Raw genomic sequence first — 27718 nt, forward strand, 5'->3', positions numbered from 1 at the left:
TCCAAGTTCTGCTAGCCATTACTTCCTCTTGTCCCTCCAGGCTCAGGGATGAAATGGAGCCACCCTAGCTCCACTCAGACCAATATTAATTACTAGCCCTGGGTGCTGCACTATCTAAGGTTTCTTCAATCTACACTTTCATAAATAGTTCTCTTAGTTAGCTCTCCTCAAGTTAGCCAGTATGATCTTTCATCTTTTTGCTTGCAGGTACCCTGAGTAATCAGTAATCAAAAAGAAAAGAAAAGAAAAAAAAAAAAAAAAAAAAAAAAAAAAAAAAAAAAAAAAAAAAAAAAAAAAAAAAAAAAAAAAAAAAACAGCCCAAGTAGAAATGTAGGCAAATTCAATTATTTTAAAAACGTGAAGAAAATAGTTTAACATCATTACTAAATATATAATATGCACATATATACTCACATATGAATTAAACCAATGTTATAATACCATTTTCGGTTTATCAAGTTGATTTAAAATTTTTAAATAATGTTACCAGATGTTGAAGAAGATATAGACTCAAATACTAATAACTGAAATTGGAATTTCTGGGAAATCTGATAATATATACAAAGAACACTAAAAATATTCCTTCCCTTGGGCCCAGCAAATTCACTTCCAGAAATATTATCCTGAAGAACCAATCTAAGATTTTCACAAAAATTTATATAGGAGAATGTCCAGCAAAGCATTACCCATATGGTAGATTTATAGAAATGACCTGGGTTTCCAGAAATTAAGTATGTTTTACATAAATTTTAGGTCATCCATTTATTAGGATACCAACTTTAAAAATTCTGTCCCAGGATAACTAGTGACTTTTTCTTATACCTCTTTGTAAAGTGACCAATAAGTTCTTCCTACACTATCTTTGAAATATATCCCAAATCCAATCATTTCTCAGCATCCCCACTATAAAGGCTCTGGCCCAAGTGACCTCAGTCTCCCTATTTTCTCCTTTGTGTCTACTCCTGCCCTGTCACAGTAGGTCCACACCACAACAAGTTCTCAAAGCAAAGCCGGGTCATTTCACTTCCTTCCTAAAACCCTCCAATGGCTTCCCATTGATATTAGAATGAAATAAACACTTCTCCAGGGCTCTGGATCCCCCTCAGTCTGACCTTCACTGCCTCTCCTTTCTCATCTCCACCACTCTCCTGACCTCCACACTCTACACAGTGGCCAAACTTGTTCTACTTCTGGTCTCTGTGCTTACAGATTCATCTGTCTGGAACAGTTGCCCTGCAGACTGCTATAGAGTTGCCTCTTTCCATTATTTACTTCCCAACTGAAATGTCAGGTTCTCATAGTGACCTTCCCAGACCTCCCTTTCTGGCTAAAGTGATATCACTACTCAATAACCCTCTAGCACATTAGCCCTGTTTATTTGTTTTTTTCCCAAAGTATTATCACTATCCAAAATATCAAAAGTTGACCTTTTTGTTGTCTATCTCCCTCATCTGAATGAGCAAAAGGATTTTGTCTTTCATATTTGTTACTGTATCCCCATTTGCTATATGAATGACTGTGCACACACATTTAATCACCTAACAAAGTCTTATCGCTTGCCCTCTGTGTGCCAGGCACTGTTCTGGATGCATGTGATGCACCCATGAACAAAGATACTTGCCTCTATGAAGCTTCCTTTTTGGCACAGGGAGGGGTGAAAGACAAGAAGTGTAATGAAAAGGTAATTTGTACAATATATTAAAACATGACAAATGCTGTGAAATAAAGAAAAATATAGAGTAGAGAGGTGCTCTGGAACAGCTGGGGAGGAGGGTGGTCGCAGGTTGCAGTATTAAAAAAGGTGATCAGTGTGGGCCTCATTGAGAAGGAAAAGTTTGAAAATCTGGAGAAGAGCGAATTCATCAGGCGTATACCTAGGAAGAGCAGTCAAGGCCAAGGCAGCAGCCAGAACAAGAGCCTTAGGGCAGGAGCAGGGTGAAGGGAGTGGAGTGTGCCTGACGTTTGCTCACTCAAACGTCTGCCATCTTCTGAGAAATGTTTCTTCCATCCCTGTGTTCCTGTTAGTATCATATCACCTGCTCCGTGGTCACTGACTATAGGACCCCCACCTAACTAAATAAGATCACTTCCCAGGGCCTTTTTATTTTGACTTACATTGAAGAAAAAGTCTCCTTTGTTTCTGGTTGCAAAGTGAACAATGTGAACCTGGAGCTGCTGGCACCCATTTGCTCCATTCAATCATCCATTGCACATGGTGATGAGTACCTACTGTGTGCCAGTTTCTGTTCTAGGCACTGAGGCTACAGTGATTAGCAAGAGACATGGGGTTCCTGTTCTCATAAAGAAGAGGAATATAGTAATTCAACAAGGAAAAAGTAATTATCTCTATCACTTTGAGTTCTGTGAAGATCATCAAGGAGCTCAGACAAGAAATGACTAGAGAGAGGAAGTTGCCAGGAGAGTCTTTCCAAGGCGGGACTTTTGAATTGAGATTATGATGGATGAGAAGGCATCAGCCATGCAAAAGGTTTAGGAAGAAGTGTTCTAGGCAGAGTTCCTGAGATGGGAATGAGCTTGGTAATCAACGTGCTGGGAGGAGGTGGCTGTGGCTAGATCTTAGTGATAGTTGGAGAAAGTGACCCAAGTTGAAGTCAGAAAGGTAGATCATGTGCCTTGCAACATGAGGAAACTGGTATGCAAAAAAGAAACTCATGCATAGGTAGTGGCAGAAACAAGAAAAGATCTGGACAGTTCAGCAAATGTTCAAACTGTAATTTCACTCATATTTAATAGCCAGCCAGCCCCAAACTTATCCTCCCCAGATACATGAATGAGAAAATCCCCCTTTGTACTTTAGCTGGGTTTTCTGTCACTAAAACCAAAAGAGTTATGATTAATATGTAGATATATATGAATATAAAAAAGACTAGAAGGAATTACATTAAAATATTAACAATGATATATCTGGGTTATAGAATTCAATCTCATCTTTATACATTTTTATATTTTCTTAATTCAGGACATTGAGCATAATTAAAATATTTTTAAATTGTCATTTTTTTGTTTCTGATTGTATTTACTCACTTTGCCCTCTTTCACCCAGTGGAGATCACTATAACAGGTATGCCAGCTCACCTCCCACATCTGTGCTGTCCTTCATTCCTGCCTCTGACAAGTTTGTCATGACCAAATGTGAAAAGAGTTGCAAAAGCAAACAGAGCATCTTCTTAGGTATTTCTATTAGTCACTAGAAAAAGATCTTTGTTCATAAATTTCTAGACCTAGGAGCATCCCAAATTAATGTGACACAAGGATCTAATCTTTGAAATCAAGATTCTTCCCCACTTACAAAATCAGCTTCAGAAGCAAGTGCTTTTGAGGTAATAAGCTTCTCAGTGATAGTTACGAAAAATCATAAATCTACTTCATACACATTTATGACACAATTTCACTTGGGTCCCCCTGCTCCCAATTTACAGATGAAAGTGTTGAGGCCTGGCAAGTTTCAGTGACTTGCCAAATCAACACTTTCAGCCCTGTCTTTCTAGAGCAGTGAAACTTAAAGCAAAGGACAAACCCACATGCAGGCAGAGGCAGCAACTGCACAGTCTGTGCCTAGCTTTCTGTCTGAATTATTTCTTAGCAGAAAATGCTACTTTGCTATCTGGACAGTCAAGTGTAGTTAGAACAAGCTCATGGAACAAAGCAGTTTAATTAAAGAAAAAAAATTAGTTGGGTTACTGTGCTATTCTCTTCAATCCAGGATAGAAATTAATTTATAATAACCTTATCTTTTATTCATGGCAAGCTGCATATTTCAGAGTATGTTGGCCTCCTATTTTTCAGTTGCATGTGAAATAATTGTGTGTTTCTAATGGACTGAGAGTCCGTTAAAGTGCTAAAAGAACATAGCTGAGTATTGGCTAACCATTCAGGGAAGTCCGAAACCACTAGGGGGTAGCTTTGGTTTCCTTCTGATGAGTCATGATATTTAAAATTCAGAGGGCTGCTGCAGGCTTCAAAGCAGCCCTTTCAGATTGATCATTCCAGAGCCTAACTCCATTAGTGGCCGAGGACAAAGAAAGCCCATTCATTTTCCTCTAACAACTTCCTTCTCTTTTCTTAGACCAACCTGACAGAGCTGAAGTCATTTGGTTCTCCACCTCTGGCTGTCAGCAATGTCAGTGCTGCAGTGATGGCACTCATGGCCCCTGGAGGAAAGGTGCCCAAGGACCGGAGCTGGAAGGCTGCTAAAGTCGTCATGGCCAAAGTGGATGGTTTCCTGGACTCCTTAATCAACTTTGACAAAGAGAACATTCATGAGAACTGCCTCAAAGCCATCAGGCCATATCTACAGGACCCTGAATTCAATCCAGAGTTCGTGGCCACCAAGTCTTATGCAGCTGCAGGCCTCTGCTCTTGGGTCATAAACATTGTGAGGTTCTATGAGGTATTCTGTGATGTGGAACCCAAGCGCCAAGCATTGAGCAAAGCCACCTCGGACCTCACAGCTGCCCAGGAGAAGCTGGCAGCCATTAAAGCCAAGATCACTGTAAGTGAAGCCAGAGCCCCTGACCCTGCTAGGCAGCTTCTAATACAAACAACACTCTCTACCATTTCCCAGTGCCTAATGTCCTGATTTTCAAAGAGAAATGGGAAAACCAGATTGTTATGCAAAGTCTCTTGATTTTTCAGTAGAGGCAACTTTTTACATTTCTTTCTCACTCTATAGTCCAAACAAGACAAATCCACTGAACCGTTGGTTTTTGCTTTGACTCTAAATGTTTTTCTCCTTTTCCTCTTAGGAAAGAAAAGATGAAAGGTAGATATGTATAGCAGATGAACAATATTATCCATGGAGTCAATTGTTTTCTTATTAGCCAGAAATGAATTTAGCATTTTTATACATCTGGTAGTTAAGAATAAAAGGCCAAATTTTTGAGATTCCTTTTCACCTTTGAAACGTAGGTATTAGCCCCCTAACCTCAACTTTTGCACCTATTGTCTTCAGTTCCGGCCAACTGCCCTTCTGTATCACTCTCAGCAGTGTAGAAATGTGGGCCTGCTGGGCATGTTTTATGTTATCTGCATTGTTTTATGAAAGCTTTTAAAAGCAAGTGCTTTGGGGGATGACCTCCTGACCATAAATATAAAATTGTGAGGGTCATTAGTTTTTATTACCCTCCTGTTGATATTTGATCATATCTGCTTCTCCCAGGATTAGGGGATGAAGATAATTTTGGATTCACATCTATTTGAGAGAGATTTACCTTGAATTTCGCCTTCACTGTTAAAATGGATACTACCAAAGTGGTAGGTAGAAACCAGAGTCCTGTAGGATAGCATAGCAGCTAAAGATCCATCAGCAGATTTCATTTCAATGCAAGCTATAATATTTGCTGATATGTGACTTTTAGGAAGGTCTTTAAAATGCCTAAATTTCAGTTTCCTGGAGTAAAGTGGACACAGTAATATCCCTGCTGCATTCAAGGAGAGAATGCCTATAAAGCAAACCTTCCAGAGCCTGGCCCATGGTAATACAGAGAGCTGCTGCCATGACAATGGTTACAATGATGGTTACGATGACCATTTCTGCTATATCTCTACTCTCCTCCTGCTTCCTCTCCTTCTCTTTGGGGTAGGTACATGGGCTCTCATGTGCACATACAGGCCCTGGTAATCAATCACTACTGTGATCAGTTCACTCCAAAGCCTTCCCCAGATCTTTCATTTCTACACATGCATTCTGGGCAAATATATTCTTGCTGCACATATCTAATGATGATAAAAAGGGTTTTACAAATTGTGAAAAATAAGAGTGTAGTCATGCCACACACTTCATGCCATGGGTTTATTGATTGTTAGATTAACTTCTATGGCTAAAAGCACTAGTTCAAAGATCATTGCAACCAGTCTCTCTATAAAAAAAGGTACTTTTTGGCAAAGTAACTAGTCCTCTCTAAATATGTTTGCTATATAAATCCAGATGTTTATGGGCCAGTTTGCTTAAAACAGGGGATAATCACCATAACAGTGGCCCTCTTCAAAGAATACCAAGGGCAAAACACCATACCATCCCCAAGACTGTTTTTTCAGGGAAAATACTTCTCGATAATTTTAATAATCTTCAGTCTCTCCCAGAATAGTGTTACAAGAACTGCATTTTCAAAGATCTCCTTACCCAAGTTATTTTAACTAAAGCAACATTTGGTGCAAAGGCAATGTTTTCAAATGTTTATACCTTTTCAGTAGCCAACATTCACATGATGGGCCCACTCAACCTGTGAAAGCAATAAGAATATTTTAAAATACTTGGCTACCTTATGAAGGCACTTCTTTTCTGCCAAAATATTTCTTGAAAAAAAATGCGTTCTTGCTTTTAACAACCTCCTCTCCATCCTTTGCTTATCCGCATGCTTATCAACATCCCAAGTTTTTGGGCACTCCCACATTAATAGCAGAGGGCATGCCCTAACTAGCACTCATCTCTAATGCAGAGGTACACCCAGAGTGTGGAAATTCCTCCCTATGTGTCACTGAAGCCATTGCTAGCCTTATCCAGTTGCACTCCACCCCAAGCTTTATTTTGTTTAGGATTTTAGGATAATTCCAAGTAAATTTTAAGTTCAAGATGCATAATTTTTTTTAAAAGCATATTTCAAACAAATTATACAATATACTTTCAATGTAATTATACATATAATTATAATACATAAAAACATGAATAGTGATGGTTATCTCTAAGTAGTAGATTTTGGACAGTATTTGTTTATCTGTATTTTCTTTTTTTTCTATAGTGAACATACTATATGATACTGTTAGACAATTCATAAAAATAATAGTCAGAAAAACAAGTAAGGCGTTTTTATTGAGCATAATAAGAAATGACAGTCTCCTGCCCTTTTAATATTTTGTCTGTTTCAACTGATTGTTGATGCCATTCAGAGCTTGCTACCTAGTGGCTTAAATATGTTTTATTTGACCCACACATAGTATTTGAAAATGACTTAATTAATTTCCAGTATTTAAAACAATAGGAGCTTCTTGTAAAAATACAAGAAATCTTAAAATAATCATAAAATTCCCAAATATCATTAATTGACCCTGGAGTTAAGCGCTGGCTTCCCATTCAAGCAGACACTTTTACCATATTCCCCACATTCGCGTTTTTTTCCAACACTAGACTCATCTGACCAGTTTACATTGTATTTCTGGCCTCTGCTCATTTTAATTTCTGACTTCTATCTACGTACTATGCTGGCATCCCTATTCTTAATGTATCTTATTCGGGCAGTTAACTTTCTTCTGGATGAGACTCTAAGGTATTTATCTCTATATCTTCCCAGTATAGTTAAGGCAACTATATTTAGTTGACATAACCTTTATTTCTTGTTCTGTCACATAGAGGCAACATCCTGGAGCCTTCCATTTTCAAGATAAATTATTACTCTTTCTTTTAGCTCTCCTCCCTACCTTCTACCTCTCAACTTCTGTTATCATTACTATTGCTTTTTAATCACCAGGACTGAAAATACTTTCTGTTCTATACCAAAAGTAAGTGTTCCATGCTCTGTTACCTGAATGATTCAGAAAGCTGAAAAATGAGTAAATTCCATTTATATTCTGTGAAGATGTCTATATTGTTCATAGCAGATCTAAGCGGCACACTATAATTACATTGCCTTTCTTATACAACCTTTTTTTTCACCTTGGAGTTTCTAGTTTCCTTTATATTTTTCTCTTCCATTAGTTCTTTGGGCATAGCCTTAATTACTTTTCAACTCTGCATCTAATCTAGTTTTCTATCAAGTCACTCTTTGCCCCCAAGACTTCTCTTCCTTATCCCTAACTCAGAGCTCTAACCAATGTTAACCCATTTCACTGCTTTCAGTTGGTTGGTTCCAGTGACTTCTAGACTCCATGCCTTCTCTTTTCTTGATTTCTTCTCTTGTTTTGCTACAGCTCATTCTTAAGTAACTTTCTCATAAATATTGATAAGAAGAGGTAAATTTTCTTAATAGTTCCAGTCTGGAAATGTCTTTATTTTTAAACTGAACTGACGATTTTGCTGAGTATTCTGAATTGCTAATTTTCCCCCTTAGAACATTGAATGCTTTATCCTCTCATCTGGTGGGAGGTCCGATGAACAGTCAGGGTTCCATTCCTTTGTTGATGCATTATATTTATCTTTTTTGGTAGTCTTTCAATTTTTTTTCTTGCTGTTTGAAACTTTATATTGATATGCTCAGCTGCCATCCTTTTTTTATTCATTGTGCTTGGCATGTGGAGACTTTTCTTCAGCTCTAAAAATTATTTCGTATTATTTCTATGGTAATCTCCCTTCTGTTTTCTTTATAGCTTCATTTTCTGGAACATATATTGGTTAGTTATTAGACCTCCTGGTGAGTCCTCTATTTTCTTTAATCTTGTTTTCACTTTGTTTTCTTTTACTCTCTAGATTTCCTCAAATTCATCTTTTAACCCTTCCCTGGAATTTACTATTTTTTACATTAACAATAATAATTTCCACAACATTTGTTTTGTTTTGTTTTCTATTTCTGTTACTAGGATCCTCTTCTTGTTTTATGGATGAAACGTTGTGAATCTCTCTGAGAAACTAATTGTAAAGAGTTTTATGCTTGTCTTTTTTTACGACTTAAGTTATCTCTTTTTCCCAGGGCATATTTTTCTTCTTATTTACCTTAACTTAGGCTTTATCAAATGTCTTCTTGTTCTTTCATGTGTACAAGAGTGGTGATCAAAAGCTGATTATAGCTACACAAGCGAGGGCAGAGCTGGTTGACTGGCAGAACTTGCTTTCAAGATCTGCTGAGTTATGCTGGATGTATCCTAAATACCAGGATATATTGTATTTTCTCTACCACTGTTGAATCTCCTGCCTGGTGACATAGATGTCTGGTGGCATTGCATATGGGGCATAGAAATGGAGATATGGGGTGGGGAATTAATAACTTCCAATTAACTCTCTTGTTTTCAACATTCCCCTTAGATACACCTGACATTTCCAAGTCCCCAGGGTACATGAGACTTTACAGGACTGATCAGCTTCCCTTTTGGTAAACTGAGGCCAACTCTAGGTTGCAGCTTCCTCTGCCCTGCTATGGCAGTTTCCAATCCTCTGTCAATATGATCTGCCATAAATGTATTAGAATCCCTTAACCTCCAATGGCCTTCAACATTTGCTTGGTGTTATGGGCTGATGACTTTTATGTTACTTCATAATCATTTTAGACAAGTCTTGGGAAGAAGAGGAAGTAAATGAATGTAGCCAGTCTGTAATCATGAACTGGATGCCTCACCACCTCAACACCTCACCACAGTTTTCAAGCTATGTTGGCCCTTAATTCATTTCTCTTTGACTTGGTAATGACTAACAGAGCAGCCTGAACCCAAGTTACTGCATAAATATAAGGTGCATTTGGAGATATCTGCTATGTGTCCATGTATCTTTGTGTATACAAATGTGTATTTGGGGGGAAACAAAAGCTATGTGCTTTAATTCTAAATTCTTAATAAATTTAGAAAAAATACAAACCATATCTTCTGAAAAAAGTGTTCTTATACTTTGGGATAATGGAAGAGAATGATCAGGTTAAATAAAAGTTATCCTGTATTCCTAGGATGTTAAAGCAAGGGGAGGACTTAGGTTGCAGGAAGCCCAATCCCAGACTGTAGATCTGCTGCAGCAGATACCACATGTGTGCCTCCCGGGCCTCCCTGGGATCCTTCTGGCCATTTTCAGGCCCCAGGCTTTGGTTGGCTTTTGCTTCTAAAAGCAGCACCTACACCTTTTTGGCAGGCTACTAGAACCCATTTTTCACCAAACACGAGGAAAAACAGAAAGTATGCACCCTCCCCTATGCTCATCACCCTTCTTGGCCCTGAACCAATGACTGAGGTGCTGGAGTAGGAAATCTCAGCTCCCTCACTTGGGTCAGGACTGCTCTGGACTTCCATTCCACCCTCTTCCTGCAGGATCTGGCTGAAGTCCCCACTAGGACTCTATGTAAGATCACCCCTAATTTACCTTTCTCTCCTCCCCTGCCCAGCCCTTCCCAGTCCCTTACAGCTTTCTTCAAGAGGAGCTTCCTTAAAAATCACCTACACACGAGTCCCATCTCAGAAGCACTGAGGTAACTGGGGCTGGAATTACTGACAAACCTTTTGTTCTTTCCTGAATAGCAACTTAATGAAAACCTGGCCAAACTCACAGCCAAGTTTGAGAAAGCCACAGCAGACAAACTCAAATGTCAGCAAGAAGCTGAGGTGACCGCAGGCACCATCTCCCTTGCAAATCGCCTGGTGAGTGTGAGACTCAGCAGCCCAAGCTTTAATTATATTAGCAGAGCTTGTCAAGTGCTGTAGAAGTGCAAAATAGATGAGCACAGCTTAGCGCTGCTTTGACTTGGGGGAAAATATTAAAATGTGCTGGGATGCAGGGACTGATTCCTGAGAAAAGTGTGAATGCACACCCTAGGCTGGTTGAAGTTTTCCTACAGAGATGGTTGGGAGGATGGGGACACTGGGTCTGTCAGGCAGCCCATGAGAGACGTGACATGCTTACATTTGTGTGTACCTACCAGAGGAAGCATTAAAGAACAAAGCCAGAATTTGACAGGTAAATTCTGAAACTCTTACCTGTGTGGTATTTGATAGTATGTGTGTGGCCAGGATTAGGAACTGAGATAGAAGCAGAAAAGAATGAGACTTATTAACCCTGAACATTTCTGAACATGACATTACCTGTACACACATGCACGCGTGTGCACGCGCGCCTGCACACGCACGCGCGTGCGCGCGCACACACACACACACACAGTGCACGCATGTGCACGCGCGCCTGCACACGCACGCACGCGCGCACACACACACACACACACACACACACACAGGCTCTGGCCTCCCTGAAAGAATAAAACGGAAGGTCAGAGCAGGGTACTTGTATTACAGGGGCCTGTTGCTACATATCAAATTACTCCAAAACATAGAGATTTAACATAGAGATAACCATTTCATTAAATCTCACAAGGTTGTGGGTCAGGAGTTTGGGCAAGGTTCAGCTAATGGGTTATTCTACTCTATGTGCCAACTCAGGCCACTTGGTGTTATTCAGCTGGTGCCTAAGCTGGTCTGAAGGGTCCCAAATGACCTTCTTTACATACACCTTGGCAGGAACGACTTCAAGAGTGGGGTCTGCAGGGCCCCTCTCTCTTACTGGGTAGTCTCCGGTCTCTCCAGTAGGGTAGTCAAATGTCTTATGTGATGGCTCAGGGCTCCAAGAACAAGTATTCCAAGAGACAGGAAGCAGAAGACCCCAGTCTCGCAAGACCTGGGACTGAAAGCCAGCACAACGTCACTTCCACTGTGTTCTACTGGGCCAAACGATCACAGACTAAGGAGATAGAGCATAGACACCAAGTCTTGATGAGAGGAGTGTCAGAGAATTCACAGCCTTTTAAAATCCCCCACGGCTTATATTTCTCATCATAAATCAGCTAAGATATTGCAAAGCAGTGTCCACTGGATGTGATTTCTCTTCAACTGTGATCCTTTACAGCACCTTCCCCACCAATTAAGAAAAGTGGAAATCATACCTTTTTTATATGTATTCCTGCCACAGTTATTTATATAACAAAATCAGATTTTCTAGATAGGGAGAAATGAGAAATAACAATCACTGAACTAAGCTGGCTTTAGTGAAGAGAGACTATACCATAAGCCTGTGTCTGCAGTTGTTGGCCGAACTCCCTGCTGCATAGCTCTAAGATGATCAGTTTAGCTAAACAGTTTGGTTTAGAGACAGCTCCTCTGCAAACATTGCAAGAAGTGGTCCAGGAGTTCTGATGTACGGGCTCTGAAGCCACCCTGCCTCTACTGACCTAGAGGTTCTGGCGAGATACTTCAACTTTCTGTTCTTTATCCATGTCATATAAAAATGGGCATGGGAATGGTTGGGTTGGCAAATCCCTAAGATCTTTCCCAGCTCTGACATACTATAATGCCATCTTTCAAGGAAGAAAAAAGGATAAATCACAACCAAGAAGCTAAGCTCCACCATACACCTAACAGTTCTCTTTAGAAAAGGGTGTCTCATCTCCCCAGCGAGGGATGCCCCTGGGATGGGGTGCAAAAGCAGTTCCGGACAGAGTAAGCACTTGTTCTGCAGTCTTGCTACTCTGTACACACCCATGTTTCTGTATCTCTACCTCTGTGTCTTAATTACCATGTCTATCTTACCATCCACTGTGAATTACTTATACTGCATGAAATTAATTTTATTTATTTTCATAATCCAGCATTTGAAGAGAAGATGGGAGAGGTGCATGATTTTCTAATATGTTTTGCGGACCAGGCACTATGCTAAGTGATTAACATACACAGCCATATTTAATCTTTTCAACAACCCTTTGAGGTGGATGGTACATCCCCATACCTATAAGGGTAGATCCTGGAAGCCTGCATTCAAAATGTGTCGTCTATCCATAGCCCACATAATGTACAACACAGAACAGGGGCTTATTTACCAAAATGTTTGCTGCAGCCAGTACAAATCCCCAGTGATCAAAAGGGCCACATAAATGATATTCTGAGCCTTCTGCTATTTAATGTGTATTGTGTGCCTCTGTGACTGAATCTATGGTTCTATCTAGCCCTCAGTGTAACAAGACTTCTCTTCTCTCTGGCCTTTGAAATGGTAGGTAGGAGGACTTGCTTCTGAAAACGTGAGGTGGGCAGAAGCTGTGCAGAACTTCAAACAACAGGAAAGGAAATTATGTGGAGACATTTTATTTATTGCTGCTTTCATTTCGTACCTTGGCTTCTTTACAAAGAAATACCGGCAGAGCCTCATGGACGAGACCTGGAGACCCTACCTGAGCCAGCTGAAAGTACGTAAAGCCAGAATTTATCTTGCCCACACCAGCCTGTGGGTACCAATGAGCTCACATGATAATGATAACCCAAATCTTCTAGTCCTTTCTTGCATACTTTCTCCCACCACCACTTGAGCATCCCCTAATGAACTCTGGGATCCAGGAGTGATACATATGCACCCACGTCCTTCCACACTGCCCTGTATTGCTATCCACTGCCCTCTAGGCCACCTGGAGACAGCGTCTCTCTTCTTAATGGGGCCCTCCATGGGAAGCCTGGGCTGCTGCCCAGCAGGCTATCTCCTGGCATGCCTCAAAATGATAAAACCTGAGCAGCACCAAAACTACTTTGTGTTTCCCTCGAAGCTCATTGCTCTTTAAAACTTCAGAGTAGCAGCAGGGAGGGACAAGGCCCCTTTCTCAGATTCTGCATTGCACCTTGTCACTTGGCCTCAAAGCTGTGTAGTCTGTGCCTTCATTCACAGACTGCCCTTATGAAAACTTTATGTACTCCTGTCTTGAGTACTCAGCTTGTCCTATTAGTATAAATTGATAGAATTTACTCCCAACTCCTTTCTCTATACTGACATGATAAAGTGAGGAAATGCTAGTTCCTGACTGAAGAGGGCTCAGGGTTGTATCTGGAGTCAATAGTCAGAATAATACTTAATATTACCTTGATACTTCCACATCACTCGAAGTCCTCAATCCACAAATATTCACTGAATATTCAACACGTCCAACAACTCCATAAGGCAGGAGCTGCAGAAGACATTCCAGACCAGAATGCCTACAGGAAGTTCATAGTTCAATGGAGATAAGGTTCATAACAAGCAGCTACAGCAAGAGTCAGCTCATACAGTAAGGGTTCACCACATACAGTAAGGGTTGTATTCTAAAATTCATCTGTAGGTGTCTCCTTTGAACACAAAACCCATGTTGTCTAATGATGAGTTCATAAATGAACTCATGAAATCTCACTCTCCTGATGATTTGTTGAATAGTGGTTTAAAAACTGTTACAGTATCAGGAAATCAACAAAAAATAAAGTTGCTGTTTATTTATTTTGAATACTTGTGGGAAAGGAAACTGTTGAAAAGATGATCATTAACTGAGTGAACGAAGATAAGGAGATAGGTGGCAGCTTAGCAAGGTTTGTCCTGGCTTTGTTTGAGGTTCTTATGCATTTTTGTGCTATGAACCCTTTTGGCAGTCTGGTAAAATCTATGGATTCCTTTTCACAACAATAGCTTTAGTGTATAAAATAGAATGTATAAGATTACAAAGGAAAATAATTCTGTATGAATACATTTCTGATTACAGGATAAAAACCTCCAGTGGCAGATTTCCCTTTCGAAGTTTGCTTGATGCTACAGTACTGGCCATTTGTACACTTAATAGATATGATTAAAGGGACAGGAAAGGGTTTGGAGAGATTTTCCTAAGGTAACTGGCAAGACAAAGCACAGAGAAGAGAGAAATGGAGGGGTTGAAAGAGCATATTGTGAGCCTCAAAACATTATGCTAAGTGAAAGCCAGACACAAAAGGTCATATATTATATGATTCCATTTATGTGAAATATCCAAAATGGGTAAATCCATTGAGATAGAAAGCAGAATAGTGGTTGTTAAGACCTGGGGGTAAGAGAGAATGAGACGTAACTACTAACGGGTATGGAGCTTCCTTTTAGGGCAATTAAAATGTTTCAGAACCAGATAGAGCTGATAGTTACATAACACTATGAATGTTACTTCAACTTTTTTTTTAAGTATCCCCAGTGAAAAATATTACTTGTACAAGAATTAAATGAGCTGAGAGAGGTCAACAGAGACAGAGAAGTAAGGGTCTGGTGCACACATAAGGGCTGTTAAGGGAAACAGAGGGGCCATGTGGAGGCACACTCAGGCCTGGTTTGCTCACCCGCTTCCCAGTGTGTACCAGCAGAGTTGTTTTCAGAGAAAGGTCACGTAAGCAGCTCTGGGAGCGGGATGTTCTGGGCAAAGAGAAAGGTAAGCATCTCCAGTTCTTTGTGAGCTGGGCCTCTGTCAGCAAGTGGTGAAGTAGATGAGAGGAGAGAGTGGTTAGTGTGGACTGGCACATGAAGCATGCATAAGAAACACAGAAATGTAGTAAAGAAGTGACCCTGTTAACGTGGGTAAGGGTATAGAAGAGGCTATTGATTAAAATATAAATAATCTATGATAGAAATCCAATTAGGTGAATATACTGAAGAGCAAAGGGTCACGTGGGCTGAATTTCTGCTGTTGATCATCAGTCAAGAGAAAAAAGACTATCAGGACTTAAGAAAACCTGCTTCCAGAAATAATTACATAGCCAGAAAAGCATTTTTCAGTGGGATTTTGATCTTACTTTTGAAGGAGTTGTATCATTTTAGTGAGCTACTGTGTATTCCACCCCCAGCTGAGAAAGCATGCTTCCATTCTGAATGTGGATGGTATTTCTTCATCAGGTTCCCATCCCTGTCACCCCCACCCTGGATCCCCTGAGGATGCTGACAGATGATGCCAATGTGGCTGCCTGGCAGAACGAGGGCCTACCAGCAGATCGAATGTCCATGGAGAATGCCACCATCCTCATCAACTGTGAACGCTGGCCACTCATGGTTGACCCTCAACTACAAGGCATCAAATGGATCAAGAACAAATATGGAGAAGATCTCCGTGTTACCCAGATTGGTCAGAAGGGGTGAGTGGCTTAGCATAAAAGGTCCCACTTTTACCATTTGGCAAAGGAAAAAACTGTTACAAGCAAATCTTAAGCCCAGTGGTTTGTTTCTACCCTCCTGGTCCCTCCATGACATCTCTCATGTTCCCCCTCCCAATTTACCATACATCTCAATGCAAGAGGCTTGGGTACTAAAGTCTCTGCTTTTCTTTCTCATTAGAAATCATATGGTCAGCCTCTTGACCCATTCAGGAGTCTTTGCTCCACTATCCCTAGGATTCATCCTCACATCTCTCCTTGAACACTTTCTGCCTCCCCAAACATTACATTTCATTGTCAGACAACTGTGTGTTTTACAAAATCTTTCTCACGTTGAGCCAAAACTTAGCCTACCTTGGCTCTCTCCGATCCATTATTCCTACCTCTGTCCCTGAGCCATACCAAACAAACATAAACTCTCTTTCTCCTGAGGAACACTTGGACATTTACAATTGGATGCACAGCAGCCAAGTTAGTTATGAAAACTACAGAGCCCTTTGTACCTGCCATGTGGCTTTGTACATACAAATAGGGGAGTTTCTACATGAAAGGACACGAACGCCGGAATGTCTGTCTAGTACCCATCACATTTCATAAGCCCAGGCCTCAGCATGTCTCATCCCATTGCTTCATTAACTCTGTTATAACTTAGCTCTATAGTTTCAGTACTCAATTCTTACTCTGTGCATTAGGATGCATGAGAAAAATAGGATCAGGCAGTGAGGGAAAAGGACTGAGGTGGAGATCATGTATTAGGTAGTTGAGATGTGCCACTTTTGGTATTAGGAGTTTTATTTAAATGCTTTTTAAAATCCACATGGCATATAAATTTAGTGTTATTGGTACCAGCTCACATTTGAGGAAATTGAGGTTCACATAAGTAATTTCCCTAAGAGTACACAATTTTAAAAGCAATGGATGTTTGTATACTCATATTCATCACAGCATTATTTACAAGAGCCAGAAGTGGAAGCTATTCAAGTGTCCACTGGTAGATAAATGGATAAGCAAAATATGGTATATACATCAATGGAATATCATTTAGCCCTAAAAAGGAATAAAATTCTGACACATGCTACAACATGGATAAATGTTGAGGACGTCATGCTAAGTGAAATAAACTAGCCAGAAAAGGACAAACACTGCATAATTCCATTTATATGAGGTACTTAGAAAGGTCAGTTTCATAAAGACAGAAAGTAGAATGGTGGTTCCAGGGGACGGGGAAGTGGGAGATGAGGATTTATTATCTGAGGGATACAGAGTTTCAGTTTTGCAAGATGAAAAGAGTTCTAGAGAGGAATGGTGTTGAGTAGTGCACTACTGTGAATGTACTTGATGCCAATGAACTTTACACTTAAAAATAGTTAAGAAGATAGATTTTATGTTCTGTATATTTTAACACAGTTAAAAATTAATTTGTTATTTTTTTAAAAAATGGATGGAGGCAGTATTTGACCCAAGGTGATATTCAGTTAGAAACCCAAGGTTTATCCACTCTAACATACAGCCACCAAAGTGAGGTTTGGTCATATGTCTCAAACATGTTTGTCCAGATGTCAAGGTCACCCATGGTTGTTGAACTCAAACATGCACAAAAATAGCTAAACAAAGCAAATATTGAATACCCAAATGGATCCTTTCTTATATAGCAAAATTGATGAGAAATGACATGATAACATTTTTAACTCTATCAACAGGCACAAGTAATCTAATATTGGCCATCTCCTGAAACTTTGATTAATATATTCTTTTCTAACTGACCAATAACTATATTTTAAAAAGAAGGATTTGTTCTTTTTCTCATTCCTGTACCCCAAATACCAAAATCAGTGCCTGATACATAGTAGGCCCTCAGTAAATATCTGTTCTATTAATTCTCTGTTCATGTCCACTGACTACTTTTCCATTACATGGTTTTTTATATTTGGTATCTATTATTTGAATATAAATATTATATATAATATGTGTTTAAGACAGACACAAAAAGGCAGCCAAAATGGGAAGACAAAGAAGCAGAAACCACATGAGAGAACAGAACAGAGATAAAGGAAAAATGGAGTCAAACAATCTCACAGATGCAGAGTTCAAAACACTGATTATAAAGATGCTCAATGAAATTAAGGGACATGTAGATGAACTCAATAAGAACTTTAAAAAGAGATTTAAAAAACATAAAAATAGAAATTGCAATTATAAAAGAGAACCAGTCAGAAAAGAAGAATCTATTATCTGAGAAGAAGAGTTCATTAGAGGGAATCGACTGAGTGGATAAAGAAGAAGATCAAACCACCGATATGGAGGATGGGGAAGCCAAGGACACCCAGTCAGAAGAGCAAGAAAAAAGTAACCAAGAATGTAATAATAATTTAAGAAGTCTATGAGACACTATTAAATGTAAAAACATCTAGGTCATAGGAGTACCTGAAGGGGAACAAGAACTAGAAGAGCTATTTGAAGAAATAATAATGGAAAACTTCCCTAACCTGGTGAAGGAAATAGACATACAACCCCAGGAAGCTCAAATAGTACCCAAAAAAATGAACCCAAAGAGGCCCACACCAAAACACATCATAATTAAAATGCCAAAAGTTAAATACAAAGAATCTTAAAAGCAGCAAGAGAAAAGCAATTAGTTACCTACAAAGGAGCACCCATAAGACTGGCAGCCAATTTCTCTAAAGAAATTTTGCAAGACAGAAGGGCTTGGCACAAAATATTCAAAGTGTTGAAAACCCAGGATATACAACCAAGAGTACTTTATCCAGCAAAGCTGTCATTTAGAGTAGAAGGACAGATAAAGGGCTTCCCAGACAAAAATAAGCTAAAGGAATTCATCAACACCAAGCCAATATTGCAGAAATTGTTAGAGGGACTTCTTTAAGAAAAAAAAAAACATGTATCAAAAACATGAATAAATAACTACGTAGGTATCAACAAGTACCTGAAATGGAAAAGAATTAAGTGCTCCAACCAAAAGATACAGAAGCTGAATGGATAAGAAAACAAGACCCTACATATGCTGCCTACAAGAGACTCACTTTGATTAAAAGACACACAGAGACTAAAAGTAAGGAGATGAGAAAATATATTGCCTTAATGGACCTAGAAGGTATTGCACTGAATGAAGTAAATCAGATAGAAAAAGACAAATACCACATGATTTCACATACATATAGAATCTAAAGAACGAAATAGACAACAGCAACAAAAAAAAAATGGAAAGAAACTCATAGATACAGAGAACATTTTGAGGGCTACTAGATAAAAGCGGGGTTAGAGAATGATGAAACAGGGCAAAGGGATTAAGAAGTACAAATAGATAGATACAAAATAGTCATGGAGATATAAAATGTAGCATGAGAAAAAAGTCAACAATGTTGTAAAAAATATGTAAGGAGGAAGAAGGTCACTTGATTTAGTGGGGTGACCAAATCGTGAATTATATAAATCTCTAATCACTATGCTGTACAACTAAAACTAATATTGTATGCCAACTATAATTGTAAAAAAACTCATTGAATTGCAAATATAAATATGAGCAACTAATTGTCTATTTTACTTCAATAAAGCTGGGGAAAATCATTAAAAAAGTAAATGAGAGATGGAAAGGTTACAGTTAATTTTTGTATTTTTTTAAATATTTTGTAATTTCCCCTATTTCTAAAACTGTATACAATCAATTAAATATAATTTTAAATAGAGAAAAATGTGGCCATTGAAATCATCTCGTATAGCTGTGCCTCCAAGCTTATCACTGTGTTTCAGAGGCCACAGTTTTCTTGTTAAATTTCCTCTGAATCTAAATCTTGCTGCAGGCTCTTACTGTCTGACTTTCTCCCCAGATACCTTCAAACCATAGAGCATGCCCTGGAAGCTGGAGATGTGGTGATGATTGAAAATTTAGAAGAGTCCATTGATCCTGTTCTGGGACCCCTGCTTGGAAGAGAATTCATTAAAAAAGGACGGTAAGATTCAGCTATGTTGCCCATCCTTTGTGAAGAGCTGGTTCACAGCCCCAGGTAGAACTGTGGACAGGTCTGCTCTTCTGAGAACATCCTCTCCTCAGCTCATGTCAAGTAGCTCCCCATAGCATGCACACCTTTCTTTCCTCCAGAAGATGAATGATTTAGCTGCCTTCGTCAATTAGAGAAAGTTTCCTGGAATAACTCTGCTTCCATCAATCACTATTCTCCTTGACTTCCTTCTAAATGCCATACTGCGCTATTTTGAAGGAGTTTTAGAAGTGACCAAAATGTGGGCTGACATTTATGTTTGAGCATTTTATCCAAGCCTGACTTCTTAGTTCTGAGACTCCTTTCTTTGTCAATTCGATGAGCCCCTATTCTTTGGGTACTGGTAGCTGATCAGTACCCAGTGGTAGAAGGAGGAGGAAAAGGAAGGAAGGGTTGCTTGACTCAGGAGCTTCACCCACTGCCTAGGCCATAAGTTGCCTTTACATGTCCTTAGGATGTGCTCATTTACTTAATTAACCATTTTTACCCATAGAAGTCATTCTCCATCATCCATGAAAAAAGTAAGCCCTATTGCCAGACTGTAGGGCCCCTTCCTGCAAACATTTTACTGTCATCTGCTGGAAATGTTTTATAATATGTGAATGGCTCTCCTTGCAGTTGTGCATACAAACTCAAACATGGTGGCCATGGGGAAAAATCTATCACCCTCTACTCCCATTAGGGCCAACCACGATCTTAGGGCTTACACTAGACAGCTTAGGAGGAATCTTCTGAATATAGCAATATTGTGTACTATGATCTTGCAAAAATAATCAACAATTTTGTCCCTGACTGAATCTCTCGGGAAGGTACCCCACCTTCACATGAGCCTTTATGTTCCAGGTTCATTAAAATTGGAAAAACAATCCAAAGTTCCGGCTTATCCTTCACACCAAGCTGGCTAATCCTCACTACCAACCTGAGCTGCAGGCTCAGGCCACTCTGATCAATTTCACTGTGACCAGGGATGGCCTGGAGGACCAGCTGTTGGCTGCTGTGGTCAGCATGGAGAGGCCAGACCTTGAGCAGCTGAAGGTACGTCCAGAATCTACCAAGAAATGCTCTGCCAATAGATCTTGCCATGCTCCCCACTCTGGGAGGGGAATGGGGGCTATTTTTCCTTGAGCTGAGCAGCAGGAGCTCTGCTAGACTTTGGAGGAGTGCCAACACCATCTAGCCACCTGGAATACCAAGTTGGGAAAACAGAATATAGAGTGAGCTAAAGAATAGAGAAGCAGAGAACAGCTTGAATAACAGACACTATAATGCCCAAGAACAGGGCCTGGCACAGGCCTTTGAACATGCCTGGGCCAATCCATAAGGGCCTTTTGTCACATATGTTCACATGCCTATGTCAGAACTAAGTGGGGTTCAGTTTTCAAAGGACATTACAAACAAGTTCAACTACTCTATGATAGCGTCTTAGCTCAGGCTGCTGTAACAAAATACCATAGACTGGGTGGCTTAAACAACAGAAATTTATTTTCTCACACTTCTGAAAGCTGGAAGTCCAAGATATGGGACCAGCATGTTTGGTTTCCAGTGAGACCTCCTTCCTGGCTTGTAGATGGCTACCATGTCACTAACTGTGTACTCATAGACTTCTTTGTGCATACAGAGAGCACAAGCTCTCTAGTGTCTCTGTTTATCAGGACACTAATCCTATCAGACCAGGGCCCACCCTATTGACCTCATTTAACCTAATACTTCCTTAAAGGCCCATCACCATAGTCACATGAGGGGTTAGGGCTTCCACATAAGAACTGGGGGCGGGCGGGAGGACACACAATTCAGTCCATAGCAAATAGTATCCCCTTTTTACTTTCTTTAGACCTAATTAGATTATAAAATACAAGTCTAAAATTATAGGTCATGTGAGATTGACTTCACATGACTTCAGAGCTCCCTGGACCTCTGCTTCCTGCAAGCATTCCTTTATTAAACATAGACCTATGGAGCACCAATTCTGTAACAGACAAGATTACCAATGCGAGGATTAGCAGGTAATAAGGAAAAGTATGTCCCTACTCTCATGGGCTTACAGTCTAGTGAAAGAACACAGAAAGTAAGAATGTAAGAAAACAAGCAATGTCATTTCAGATAGTAATATGAATTTTAAAGAAAATGAAGCAGGGTGATATTACAGAGCCAGCGGTTAATTTAAACAGGGGAAGTCAGAAAAAGATTCTATGAGAAGGCAGCATTTTAGCTAATTCATAAATAATTTGGAAACCTCTGGCACAGAGCATTTCCATCAGAGAACAGCAAATCTTGATTGTAAGGCAGGATTGAGGAATGTGTTTTTAAGAAATAAGATGACTGGGGACCGTGGCTTTAGCCTCCAACAGGAAGATTGTCCTTTTGTGGAACAAAGCAATAATCTCAGGCCATACAAGGGCAAAGAAACTACAGCTGCCTGAAGTTATGGCCCCCTGCCCCATAAAGAGAGTGTCTAGTGCCTTAGGATATGGAATTTAACAATCAGAAAGGGAAGATGAGGTGATATCTGCTTGAACACGAGTCCCACTCCAACCTTGTAGAGTATTCCTGCAATGACCATGTCTAAACTGTGTAAGACAATTTCTGTTGATTAAAGAAAAAAAAACTAATTCATAGGAGAGCTATTCATCTGGGGGCAGTAAAGTAATGACACAGAGGATACTCTAGAGAACTAAAACTTGACCCTGCCCTCTAACTATTCACAAAAATAGGCCCCATTTCGTGAACAGACTGTGCATCAGCATTGTGCAAAGCATTGCACAACACTTCTAGAAGTAGGGACTGAGATTAATACAGCTGAGGTTATTGAAGTGTAAAGAGGGTAGCCTCACCTGAGGTCACATGACTAGTAATAATGCAGTTGGAATTCAACTCATATGCTTGTCTGGTCTTTAGGCACTCTACTCTTTTGCCTGCAGTTTACTATTCATGTGCTTGTCTGGTCTGCTCATGGCTTTAGGCACTCTACTCTTTTGCCTGCAGTTTACTATCTGAGGGAAAGGACTCTGACCCCATAAGCATTTATTTATGTAGAACTATCCCAAGAGTGGGATGCTCTGGGCTTCTAAACGTGACTCCTCCTTCTTGATATTTGCAGTCAGACCTCACAAAGCAGCAGAATGTATTCAAAATCACCCTCAAAACTCTAGAAGACAACCTGCTCTCTTGCCTCTCCTCGGCATCTGGAAACTTTCTGGGAGAAACAGCCTTGGTGGAAAACCTTGAGATCACCAAGCAGACTGCTGCAGAAGTTGAAGAAAAGGTAAAACTACTCTGGCAGCCCAGGCTGGGAGACAAAGGCCCTCTTCCCACTCCCTAAGTCCGACTTTTAGAAAAAAAGAAGTTAGAGTAACAGTAACGGATGACTTTGCCATCTTCCCAAGTTTCTTCTAGAAAATCGGCCTACATAGGATTCCTGAAATGACTATCTCGCATCCTGCATTATGGAGTTCCCACCTCCTGGCAAACGCTTTTGACAACTCAATTTCACAAACGTTTGATGAGCACTTAAATCTGTGCAAGGCTTTGTATTCTGCGTAGGAAATGGTAGCACAAGCTTAATTCCTCAGTCAGTTTGTGGAATTGCCCTGAAGCTAAAGGATCATGCTGCTGTGAGAGCTGGCTGAATCAGGCATGACTGTACCCTGAACAAACCCCGGCCTGCAAAAACCTCACAAGTCTGATTTTAATGAGAGAGCATCAGTGACCTCTTAGGAAATTCAGCTCTCAAAAGCAGTATCATCCTGTAAAACAATTTAGTATGTTGCTTGCTTTCTTTGTTTTATAACATTTGGAAGGCTTTTATTTTCTCTTGTAGGGAAGGAAGACATGACTTGCTAGGGCCAAACCCCTCGCCCTTTCCCAGCAGGCTGTTGAAACTGCACAGGTCCTTTCTCATTTTCAGCCCTACTCTTGCATCAGAAGAGTAACTAAGATACTGGTCCTAAGGAGGATAAGTATGTCTGTAACAGTGTCCAGGAACAATACACCTTTGAGGGAATACACTTATTGTTCCATGGGTTTTGGATATATGATCTTGGGCTGGTGATAGACTTCTGAGCGTCATCAACAAGTAGTTGATCACCAAAATTTTAGAGTGGATGAAGTCAAGAGGAAGGCATGTCGACAGTGTTGAATGATGCAGAAAACTCAAATAAGATATGGCTGAGATGTGCCTACTGCATTTTGCAAAAAGGAGTTATCGAAGAACTTGAAGAGAATGGTTTCAATGAAGTAGTAGAAGCAAAAGCTTGCATTAGAAAACTGCATTAGAATGAGAATCAATGAGAGTTGAGAAAGGAGAAATGAGTATAGACAGCTCTTTAAAGAAACCAATCTATGAAATGGTAAAGATAAAAAGGATTGTAACTTAAAGAATACACAGGGTCTTTGGAGACTTTCTCCCCTGAGATGGGAAAGACTGAACATGCTAAGATTTTAGCTGGGGGTGGGAGGATGCATGGATTGTAAAGAAAAAGGAGCCATTGTGAAGAAGGGTAGAATTTACAGGAATGAGAAGGCATGATTAATACAGTGGGGTACATAAGAAAGTCAGGAAAAATATAATTCAGGTCACCAATGAAGAGCTTATCGTTACTTTTCATTTAAATATAGTTGGTATACAATATTATATTAGTTATATTAGTTTTGGTATACAATATAGTATATTGACATTTTTATACCTTACAATGTGGTCACCCCACTAATTCTAGTAATTATCTGTTACCATGCAAGAGTTTATCTTTAGAAAGATAGAGCATTCCAATACGATAGGGCTTAGGGGTCAAAAATAAGTCTAGGAATAGTTCATGGGTCCATATGGACAACTAGGGCAGGGAAACATAAAATTAAGGGAATGGAAGGCAGAAATTAAGAAAATCCCTCCCTTATGGTCTCTGTATTCTGTGAAAGCATGAGTCAAGTTTATCTGCTGAGAGTGAGGGAATGATGGGAGGTAGAGGGCTTGGACAGAAGAGTGAAGGTTTACAATAGTTGTTGCAGGAAATGGAAATTAAAATTGACTAGAGACACACAGATTAATGAATAGCATTAAGGACCCAAGTGCGCTTGAAGAGAATGAATCTGTGATAACACCAGTCTGAACAACTGTTATTTTTGTTCACTTCTACTCCCTCCTGAGAATCTTTGTCTTTTAACTACTAAATGTAACCAGTTTACATTTATTAACAATACTAATATAGTTAAATTTATTTAAATTTAAGTAAATTTAGTTAAATTTATAGTTAAATTTACTGTCTTAATTTCTGTTTTCTATTAATCATGTCTTTTGTTTGTTTTTTTCTATCTCAATTTTTCTTTATCCTTTTTTATTTTTTGCTGATTTTATTCTATTTTATTGATTAACCTTAATTGTTTTGTTCATACACAAAAATATATTTCATTTTGCATTTATATGTGGCTTAACAATAGATATTAAGCAATATATCTAGCCTCTTCCAAAACAATGTAAGGATTTTAAAACACTTTGGTCATCCTCTCCCATCTTCTGTTCTGTTTTATAAAATTGTATTAACCTTGCTTTTACCAAGTACTTCCAAACCGGTTGTGATTTTTTTATAGCCTTTGGTGTTTAGATTAGCCAAATATTTAAGAAAATTCTTGCATTTTATTTCTTCTTTTTGGTTCAGTTTTTTTCTAATTGAAGTAAATAATTATTTCTTCAGGGGCCTGTGGAGAGTAAGCTTTCTTTGGCCTTCACTGCTTCTTCAAAGAAAGAGCTCTGGTCGTTCATCAACTTTTGGAAAAATCTTAACTATTATAGCTTCAAATATTGCCTCTCGCTCATTCTCTATTCTCTACTTATTTCTGTTAGATGTATTTTGAATCTTTTCATTGTATCTGCCAAGTCTGCCAAGTCTCATTACCTCTTCTACATATTTTCCATCTTTACTTCTCTCTGAGCTGCTTTTGTAACAATTTCCTCAGATTTATCTTCTAGTTTGCTTATTGTCTTTTTCAACTTTATCATTTAACCTGTGCACTGAGATTTTCATTTAAATAAATGTATTTTTATTTTTTTAAACTTCTAATTAGTCTTTTTCAGATCATGTCTGTTGTTATTTATAATGACCTGACTATTTTACCTCTGCTGCTTTTAAGTGTAATTAGTTACTAGTGAGTTTTAGATTGTTTAATCATCTTCAGCTCTTGAAATGCTAATCCTTCTGGAAATTTTGTGTGTGTGGCAGGTGGGTGGTCTTATCATCCACTTTGGTAACACTTCCTCCTGAAATTTTGTTTATTGCAAGCTCATCTTTAACATAGATCGTTGTTGTTTTTTTTCCTGTGAGACTCTTGTGAATTATATTAGTTTCATTCTATTCTGGAGTATAAAGCAGGTTGTACTGAGGTTTGTATTTAGTTGTATGTTCTTACAGAATTCCTATTTCTAATACTTAGTTCTCTTTTGTTATTCTTATCTCTGATAAGCAATTTGCTAAAACTAGAACACTTCATTGAAAGATATTTTCTTTGTGAATTAGCATATTAACTTTTTTATAAAAGTTAAGAAGTCAGAAAATTAGATTATGCTTCTTTGTTTCAGTTACAGTTAACATTTATTATCATTTTATATTAGTTTCAGGTATACAGCATAGTGGTTAGACATTTATATAATTTAAGAAGTAATCCCCCAATAAGTCTAGTACTCACCTGGCACCATACATAGTTACTACAATGTTATTGACAATATTCTCTTACATGTGGAATCTAAAGAACAAAATAAATGAACAGATAAACATTATGCTTCTTTTACTGGATGTATACTACCTGGAATTCTGGTTTATTTTTTTCGAGTAATACATATATTTTTGTATTTCCATAAAATCTTCTTGTTAGAAATGGAGGCTTGCATGGCTCACATTTCCCAACTGGAAGAGGTGACCCTCTCACCCTTGTAAAAGCCTAGAAGTGTATCATCTCCCTTCTCACTCAAGCTCTATTAAGGAATACCATGGTAGTTTTCTAATCTTCTCGCCACTATTCCCATCCCAATATACCCCCGACCCCATACACACACACAGACACATATGTACTTATACAGAGAGCCCAAGCTGATTCTCAGGAAGCCCTGGTTGGTTGAAACAATGGACCACTATTTATTTAACTAACAGGTCCAGGAGGCCAAGGTGACTGAAGTGCAAATCAATGAGGCCCGAGAGCACTATCGACCAGCAGCCGCCCGAGCCTCTCTGCTCTACTTCATCATGAATGACCTCAGCAAGATCCATCCCATGTACCGGTTTTCTCTCAAGGTAACTTACACCTGGAGTTTTTTATATAATCATAATAAAGCAGTATAATATAGCCAACGCAACTCTCCATGAGAGTTTATCTATGTGCTTTCATTAGCTACGGCACATCTTTAAGATCAAATCCAGGAGAGCAGCTGAATTGCCTTCAGACCTATATTACATTCCTCATCCATTTAACTGGGTCTTTCATGATTCATTGGTTATTTGGCTAGAACAGAGAGAGATGCTACACACCAAGTCACAGCCTCACTCATTCAGTAAGCACATGTGATATGACAGGTACTATGTTTACTTAATGTGTGAAAAAGTATACCAAGAAATATTAGAAGTAATTCAAAAAGCTCAATCAAATGTGTGTCATTTGTACTGGTTAAAACCAAAGCAGGCAATAAATAGAGCAATTTTAAATTACTTATTACCTTAATATCCAAAGCTACTGTTTTATGGTTGTTGAAATATTTCTAAAACCAAAGATGTTAGCAAATTGTAAGTGCTGACTAAACTTATCTTACTCAGGAAAATTAAAGACTTATAAATTTTAAGCACATCTCTGAAAGTTTTTCTCCCCTAGGGCATTCTCCAGAAGATCACAATTAAAGAGGCATTAGGGGGTGGTGGAGCATTTCTAAACAACTTATTTGGTTTGACCTGACAAACACAGAGGGGATACACACACACACACACACACACACACACGGGAGAGGCAGAGATACACAGACACACAGACAGATGCTCAGAGTACGCACCTCATTCTGTGAAGCTCAACTGCCATGTGCAGGCCAGAGTGTGGGGATGAAGGTGTACATTTAGCACCTGGACTCATTTAATTGAAAATGGCATTTCAGCATT

General features: G+C 39.2%; 1 protein-coding gene across 1 annotated transcript in view; it reads left to right on the plus strand.

Annotated features, from left to right (window-relative positions):
- The window catches only part of DNAH9 (dynein axonemal heavy chain 9), a 312771-nt gene that overhangs the window by 231644 nt on the left and 53409 nt on the right, over window positions 1–27718 (plus strand). The window contains 9 exon segments of the mRNA XM_006922399.3: window positions 4088–4513; window positions 10165–10284; window positions 12681–12869; window positions 15326–15561; window positions 19425–19547; window positions 20439–20455; window positions 20458–20630; window positions 22693–22857; window positions 26729–26869. Of these exon segments, the coding sequence (XP_006922461.1) occupies window positions 4088–4513; window positions 10165–10284; window positions 12681–12869; window positions 15326–15561; window positions 19425–19547; window positions 20439–20455; window positions 20458–20630; window positions 22693–22857; window positions 26729–26869 (1590 nt within the window).

This window comes from Pteropus alecto, unplaced genomic scaffold (assembly GCF_000325575.1).
Source record: "Pteropus alecto unplaced genomic scaffold, ASM32557v1 scaffold398, whole genome shotgun sequence".
Classification (NCBI taxonomy): Eukaryota; Metazoa; Chordata; class Mammalia; order Chiroptera; family Pteropodidae; genus Pteropus; species Pteropus alecto.